Raw genomic sequence first — 8689 nt, 5'->3', positions numbered from 1 at the left:
TATTTTAAGCATCAAAAATAATGGTCCAAGGACAACCTAGGCAGTAGCTGTGACTTCTGCTTAAGTAAAGATTGTACTAACACGAAGAACTTGGAATAAAAAAATAACTGTGAACTGTGTAGGGTAATGATGTAACTGAATATAGTCTCTACTGTTTGGAGAAAATGAAGGATCCTGGCCTAGTCAAAGACATCCTGATCCACAAAAAAGTCAAACAAATCAAAAGAAAACAAAAAAAAAAAAAGAAAAGAAGAATCCAAAATTGGGACATGCATACAGGGGAATTTACATCACTTAGAACTATGCATTTAACATTTTGAAGTGGAGAATAATTTATTCAAAAACATCGACCTAACTCACATTTCTTTCAAGTATCACATGAGCTGCCCTTCGCTATGTGCCATGCCATGCATCAAAGGCCACTTTGGAAAAAAAACCAAACAAACTTCACTGGAGCACTACGATGATAATTCTTTATCAAAAACCTTCTAGGAACATATGTATAGATCTTTGACTTGCCTTCCCTTAGAAAGCTGAAGAAAGCATTACCTAAGTTTTGCAAGCCAAGAATCATGGGTGATTGCCTGCAGATCCATGCTTGACCTCATGCAGGCGGATAACTCCCTCCTCACACGCTGAAGTGGGCAGGGAAGAAGCCGGCAACAAATCCAAGGTCCAAACCAGAAGCCTGACAGACTCCAACCTATCGGTGGTCTGGTACTTAGTTTTGATGATTGCCTGATATCAGCTTCAGGAAGAAACCTCAGGCTAATCCAAACTATTGCAAACAAAGTACTGCAGCCATTTACTGGAGTTTTAGGATAGTTCTATTGAGAAAGAAAGATAAATAAAAGGGAGGTAGAAGTCTCAGGCATAAGGAAACTGCTCTATGCCACTGCACTTTTAGAGGACCGGAGCAGTTGTACACAAAAGACCTTTGCCAAAAAACAGTCTAAAAGGAGAACAAACCAAAAAGCACCACAACCAATTTAGGAGAAGAGGCTCTTAAAAGCACACACTGCACCGACAGTCAGATGAAATAACCGATTACAGTTTTCACAAAAACACATTTTCCTCTTTCTAAACTACAAAGGAATAAATATACTTAATCTGGTACAAAGGGAGTAAAAGACAACCACAAAGCTCACACACGTTTCCCAGCATGGTCACTGTCAGTTCCACAGTCACCAAAGTCCTACGGTAATACAACAAAAGTACTATCTGTATATGACCACACAAGACCAGATTTTGTTGTAAAAAGCTTTATCAGGTAGAAAAAGCACACATGTGGCTTGAAATCAGAAACTATCTTCCTAACTTTCCTTGGCTTCAGCAAAACACACACACAAAAAAAATCACTGTACCACTCCCACCTGCAATTCCTTCTACTTTTCTCGAATTCTTTAGAGAAATGAACCCGAAGTTCAAAGTTAAAAGTTACGTGAGAAAAATCACTGAGGTCCCATGCACTGAGGCCCCTATGGGGCTTTTCACAGAAACAATGCATTTCGCATCAGTCTGTTTGCGAGACAATTTGGCACCATATTAAAAACAGCATCCTGAAGAATCCTTAGGGTTCTCCCTCAAGAAGAACAAGGACTGGTTTGATGAAAACAATCAAGAAATCCAGGATTTGTTGAGGAAGAAGAGAACCGCCCACCAAGCACACCTTGCACTGCCATCCTGTCACATCCATAACAAGTGGTGGATCGATCTAGCTGAAAAAACTCAATTATGCGCAGATACGGGTGATCACAAAGGTTTCTAGAAATGAGGCCTTGAAAACAGCATACGGGCCTACATACCAGGTACAAAGCCCTCTACTCAGCGCTGATGGGCAAACGCTTCTGACAGATAAAACATCCATTCTGAATCGATGGTCTGAACACTTTCAGACTCTTTTCAGTACCAACCGTGTAGTCCAAGACTCAGCAATTCAGTCCATCACACAACAACCAGTAAAGTATGAATTGGATACTGCTCCCACTTTAGGAGAAACCCTCAAGGCCATACAGCAGGTGAAAATCGGCAAGGCAGCTGGGGTAGATGGAATTCCACCTGAAGTCTGGAAACATGGGGGCCAAGCACTCCACACCAAATTTCACGAGTTTGTGGTGCACTGTTGGGAACTCGGCGAACTACCATCAGACCTACGTGATGCAGTCATCATCACTTTGTATAAGAAGAAAGGAATTAAATCAGATTGCTCAAACTATCGTGGTATTACTCTGCTCTCCATTGCTGGCAAAATCCTGGCAAGAATACTCTTGAACAGACTAATACCCACTATAGCAGAAGGAATCCTACCTGAAAGTCAGTGTGGTTTCAGAGCCAACAGGAGCACCACAGACATGGTATTTGTCCTCAGACAACTGCAAGAGAAGTGTAGGGAACAGAACAAAGGTCTTTATGTAACCTTTGTCGACCTCAACAAGGCTTTTGATACTGTGAGCAGAAAAGGTCTGTGGCAGATTTTGGAACGTTTAGGTTGTCCCCCCAAGTTCCTTAAAATGATCATCTCACTCCATGAGGATCAGCACGGCCAAGTCAGATATGCGAGACAAGAACATATCTGAGACACGTTATGTCCCAGAGTCTATAAAACCATTGTAAATAAAATGTATCTACTTTGCCTAAACAGGCTAGAAAAGTCCTCAGAGTGGGTATTTAGGTTTTGCTAAATTCTGAAACTCTTAACTGCTCCGGGACGTAAGGTGTTTGGAGACTTTAAACTACAGGATCGGCAAAGAAAAAAACCCAAAAACTCCACGAGGCACCTATCAGGCAAACGTGGTATCCCCAGCACACAAAGGAACTCTCCCGGAGCCCATCCCTGCATCCTGCGTGTCCCGAATTTACACACAGCCTCCAGCCAGCTCATCCCGCCGTTATTCCCCGGCGCCGCGTTCCGGGAGAGACCCGTCCCTCCGCATCCCCCCACAGGCGGGCACGGGGGAGCTCCCGCCGCGTCACGAGGATCCCGACCGGCCGGGATTCGGACAGCCCATCTGCCCGCACCTCGGGGGGAGCTCAGCCGCGACGCCCGGCCCGCACCGGGGCCCCGGCGGGTCCTGCCAGCGACGCCCGCCCGCGGCTGCACGGCCGAGTCTCCCCGGGACGCCGCTCGCCTCCCGCTAGTTTTTCCTCTCAGGAGCGTGGCGGAAAGAGGAAGATGCTCCCTTTGGTTAGTTACTAATGCACCTCCTGCCACCAGCCAAGCGGCGGGAGCCAGGCAGCACTGACTCCCCCGAGCGCGGGCTGAGAGGCCGCCGCACGCCGCTCCCCGCAAGGCGAAGGAAGAGGCTCCCGCCCCCCGCCCCGGCGGCTCACACCGCCCCTCCAGCGCCGCCCCGAGCCCTCCGCCGGCCGGCACCCGCCCCCCGAGCCCGGAGCCCCCGAGGGCGCCACTCACCGCGCGCGGCCCGCGATCCCCGCGCGCACCAACCGACGGCCAATTCAAACCCCAACATCCGCCGCCCGCCGGAAGCTGCGCCGGCCCCGCCCCCGTCCCCGCCCCCGCCCGCGGAGCGGCGTTCGGGGCCCCGCAGCACGGCGTGGGCTGTGACGGGAGCCTGGGTCGGGGTGCGTTTGCTGCAGTAAAATAGTTTCCCAACTAAAGCTCTGTATTTGATGTTTGTGCTGATGTTTTGCCACCGGAGTGCCACTGGTAGTGCACTGCATCACTAGGGAGCTCATTCCAGCGGTTGCGAGACGCACGCCAGTGCTGCTTCCTTGTCCAGTACAGCTGGGCTGCCTCAGTCCCGAGGTCTACCCAGTGGAAATGCCGAGCAGGGTGCAGTTCCACACCCATACACTGGACAGTGTCGGTAGGAGATCTCCCACCTCGCCCCCACCTCCCTACCCAAGCAGGTCTCTCCAGTACCAGGCGCAGACCTTTATACCCTCGGTAGCTTGGCTGTTGAATCCGGGATCTCTGCAGTAGCTCCAGACTCAAGCTCGTCCCAGTATCCAGGTCCTAGGCCACGAACCCTGTTCACTACCTACCCTGTTGAAGTTCGCTAGCTGCACACGCAGGCAGAACACAGGGCTTACCTGGGAACCTCGGTGGGACTTGTCTAGGCAAGTGTGCTGACCAGCAGCTCGTTTTCACATAACTGGCCCCATTGTCCCACTGCCTTTTTTCTGTGCTTGTTCACACACAATGTACCTTTCTAAGACAGAAAATTCCAGTTTAATCTCCTTCAGACTGGGCCCTTCAATGGGCCATCAGTGGCCCGAGATTCCGATTGGCGCTGTCTCTGTTATATCCTGCGTTTGTGTATCTGGGGCTTAGCTAGTTGCCCAAGTCTTGTATGTTAAACAGCTGTTAATCAGATACCCTTTCAGTGTGTACTTCTGAGGAAAAAAAAAAAAGAAGGATGTTAATGGATGGGGAACAGGACAGGAGGTAGAGATAGATTCTATGTAATTATTTGCTTGGTAAAAAAAAAAGAATTTAAAGAAATTACATTGTTTTTCCTAAATGTACCTCAGTATGGTGGGTGTGCCGTTTTATCCAATAACCGACAACCTTCCTGGTATATGAAAAATCCGGAATAGCTTCCATTCTCCTACATGGATACAAATGTACATTTTGAAGAACTGTAGAGTATCATTCTTGTCTGTATCCTCTCTTCCCAAATCTTCGTTTGCGAAGCCCAGCCATGATCCTCTCTAGCTTGCTGACTATTCTAATATATAAAAGGAAATATTACACTACCAATGGGAATGACAAGCTTTAATGTTGTCATTTGAGAGTCAGCCCCCAGTCTGCCACATTCTGGATAACTGTCCGAAGTAATGGTCTACTGAATAGATAATGTTACTACCCCCATCTTTTTTAATATATACCATTATTTTCTTTGCTATATGCTGTTAGGTTCCATTTACAGAATATTTCATTTTGGTTCAGCTTATATGTTAGATTTATAAAAATTATTATTCTCAGTCAAAAAAAATGAAACATTTTTGTTTTCTTTCAGTCTTTATCAGTCACGCATAAGGGAGAAAAAGCTCTAAAGGAAGAATCAATGTTTGAATGTGTCTATGTGTTTTCCTGGGTTTTATGGATTTTCTTTTTTTTAATTTAATGAGCCTAAAATATTTTTCTATATTTATGTAAAACTCTGACTAGCAGTACATCATCCTCTAAACATCTAAAGTATGGTAGGCTGTCTAAAACTCCAAATCACATATGGAGATGCTCAGTCATGGCATAGCTTATTAAGTTTTTAGGACCTAACCGTGATGACAGCATGTTATGCTCAATTTGCATGGTTATATATTAATAAAATTAAAATAATAACTAATAAGGTCCTTATTCTTAATTGTTCTTAGAAAAAGATGGCCAGGCTACTTTAAAATTTTTATATGTTGTTTTTAATTATGAACTCCCTTGTTTTTTTGTTCTCACATAACCCTTTGAAAAGTACTAGCTCATTATTTACCACAAAACACAAGTGTTTCTTTTCCTAGTTCTCCCCTATTATATTTTCTGGTTCTTGTTTGAATGTTTTGGTATGAAGTCACTTCTGAATGTTCTCAATGTCTTTTGAGCTCAAACATACCATCTCTTGGCAGCAGGAACTGCCTCACAAAACAGCAATTTCAGGTCTCTTACTCTGGTACTTACTGGATTGCTCTGATAATAAGCAGATATGTGAGCAGCAGTGATTAGGGGTGATATTTCTCCTGCAGCAAGACAGTGAGGGTTCCCCTTGCAGAGCTCATGTGCTGCCTGCATTGCTGTGTTCATTCCGGGTCAGGAGCTTAATGTGCCTGTACAAATGCAACAACACCGTTCTGCTCCTCAGCTTTTCAGGTGGGACAGAAGCTAAATTCCTTACAATTTTTCATTTCCAAGCTAAAATTTCAATTACTGCTTCTCTTTTGATGTATCTGGACACTGTGATCCATGGCCAGTGCTCTGCCCAGGGCAGTTGCGTTGCGTAGATGAACCTGGGGAGAACAACCATGATATTGATATTGAGGTGAAAGTGATTACACATTGTATCAGCTACCCTTCCTGAAGTTGACAAAACACTTAAAATTGTCTTTCTATATATGATGACTAGTTGTTGTTTATATATCTCTGTTTCTTTACTTGATAGTTTATTGAGATTTTTAGGTTCATTAAAAAAACTTTAACAGTTTTTCCTTTTTCATCCTGTAAATAGTCACAAAACTTCTACTTCTCCCAATCCAAATGAACATCTAGCCTGTAGATGCAAATGTGTTGTTTTACTTGAATAGTTCATGTTTTATGTTTGAAAGTTATATTTAAATGTCAGCTAATACTTATCTTGCAGAAAGCATTTTGTAGAGTCATCGATCGCAGATTGTGGGTGATGCTGATGATACTTCATGAAGTATTTGATTAAGATGCAAATAGCCAGCCACAACATCTTTTCCAAGAGTAAGATACACCCTGTATTTTAAAGGACAGGAGAACACTCTTATGTCATAAAGAGAGGTGGTCTTATATAGCTTCCTCAGCTCTCTGAATTAGTTTCTGTAAAGAGAAATACTTTTGGTTCAGAGACTTACAAAATATTCCAAAAGAAAAGTGTATCTTTTTTTGCACAGTAAGTAGCTTTAGGGGAAATAGTTAGTTGGTAAAATGTTTTCATGTTCTACTACCACTTAGTTCTTTGCATGTTGAAGTCTTCCAGTATTTCTTAAACCTTTAAAACGGTTTAATATTTTTTGAGATGTTTGTTTGAGCATACAAATACTTAACATAACTTCAGAGGTAGGTGGCTTTACTTATAAAATTCCTAATCCACCTCGCAATCTTACCTATAAAGGTTAAGTAGAATATAAAACATTTTCTTTGAGCATTGAAATAAATACTTATTTTAAAGGTGGGTAGGGCTTGTTCTTTTAAGGGCTGTTATTTTCTGTTTAGTTTATTGTAGAAATCTTATATGTTTTATAAATAAGCAGAAGTAAGCAAATTTAGCTGAAATCTGCTGAACCAAAGTATCTCAGTTGGGTAGACTTTAGTCAGCTTATTCATCCAGTAATAACTAAACAGTGTTTAGTTATTACTAAACAATATAATATTATTATATTAGCCTGTTTCAGGTTAATATAACAGGTTACCTTAAGCTGTCCAAGAAGACTCAGATGAGGGAGCAGTCACTGGACAGAGAAGTCAGTCAAAATTCAAATTAATCAAATTAATCAAAAGTGCACATTAGATGATGATTTTTTTTTAATTTTAATTTGAAGAAGGTTTTTGTCTGTTCCCTTGTTAGCATGTTACTTCTGCCAAAAACTCATGGGGAGCTCTACTGGAGAGGTGATTAATACTAGTTTTTCTTTCTTAATAGACTAGGACTTATTCTTTTGCTGATCTTCAGTGAGAAGACTCAGATTTTGGAAAGCATGGAAGCACTTGGAAACACATCCCTGAATTGTCATTGAGGGCTAACCATCATTCAGAGTTGACTCTAAATTCCTTTCACGTAATGTCCTGTCAATTATATTTTCTTTTCCTTTCATACCGATGCTCTTAACATAATTCACAACTAAGATGGTTAAGTTCCTCACAATTTTTACAGATACGTACAGACAAATCTTCACACACCAAAAAAGAAGCTGCCCTGACAAAAGTGAGTTATTGGGGTTTTTTTAAATACATGGTTTTTTAAGACCTTTGTGTTTAACTGTGACAATCAAGACACTAGTTTTGCCTTCATAGGCAATGGTGGATCATCCTTCAGGACACTTGGCAACACTTTGTTTTCATCAGACCCAGGCAAGACAGAAAACAGTCCAGAGTACAGTAATGGTCCTGTGCAGCACAAATGCCTTTGAATTACATATGAATGCAGATACCAGCTTCAAGGTCCAGAATGCCCAAGGCAACTTTGTTGATTTATAAAACTTCATGTCTTTTAAAAAGGTTTAGATGCTAATATAGGAATTTTACCACAAAACATTAGTTCTGGAGTCTGACAAAAGCAGAAGAAAAATGGTGATGGCCTCACTGATGTCTTTGTGATTTATTTCACTTGAGAAGGTATTGGGTTTGCATGATTAGGTTTTGGAGGGAGTTGGGGGGGAGCTACAGGGGTGGCTTCTGTTAGAAGCTGCCAGAAGCTGTCCCCATGTCCGACAGCCAATGCCAGTCAGCTCCAAGGCAGAGACAATCAGCAGTGGTAATAACGCCTCTGTGATAACATATTTAAGAAGGAAAAAAAGTTATTCTGCAGATATAATTGTGTCCAGAGAAGAGAGGAGTGAGAATATGTGAGAGGAACAGCTCCGTAGACACCAAGATCAGTGGAGAAGGAGAGACAGCAGGTGGTCCAGGCAACAGAGCTGGGATTCCCCTCTAGCCTATGGTGCAGACCATGGGCTAGCAGGATGTGCCCCTGCAGCCCATGGAGGTCGACGAGGATGCAGAGACTCATCTGCAGCCCCTGGAGAAGAGCCACGCCAGGGCAGATGTATGCCTGAAAGAGGGCTGTGACCCCATGGGAAGTCCACACCTCAGCAGGCTCCTGGCAGGGACCCGAGGAGACAGTGTGCCAATTTTAGGAGCTCTGTAAATACACAGAGTCTAGCTTAGAAAGGAGATATTGTTTACTCTGTGCAGAGTGCAAGGTGGAGGTTTCCACAAATCAAGCACACCAACTATCAAAACTTTTTACTTTTTATACATTTTGACAACTAAAGGCAT

General features: G+C 43.2%; 1 protein-coding gene across 1 annotated transcript; it reads right to left on the bottom strand.

The window, feature by feature from the left end:
* Nucleotides 1-451: 451 nt before the first annotated feature.
* LOC135416737 (uncharacterized) lies at nt 452-5755 on the bottom strand. Its single transcript, XM_064660057.1, has 5 exons — nt 5568-5755; nt 4490-4571; nt 3685-3976; nt 2308-3591; nt 452-827 (listed from the first exon to the last, which is right to left on the bottom strand). Exons 1-4 carry the CDS (start codon nt 5753-5755, stop codon nt 2678-2680), a joined length of 1476 nt encoding a protein of 491 aa, XP_064516127.1. The 3' UTR covers nt 452-827; nt 2308-2677.
* Between the last annotated feature and the right edge of the window lie 2934 nt (nt 5756-8689).

The sequence above is a fragment of the Pseudopipra pipra genome, chromosome 6, assembly GCF_036250125.1.
Source record: "Pseudopipra pipra isolate bDixPip1 chromosome 6, bDixPip1.hap1, whole genome shotgun sequence".
Lineage (NCBI taxonomy): Eukaryota > Metazoa > Chordata > Aves > Passeriformes > Pipridae > Pseudopipra > Pseudopipra pipra.
The sequence above is the reverse complement of the archived record's forward strand: the minus strand, read 5'-3'. Positions and strand labels throughout refer to the sequence as shown.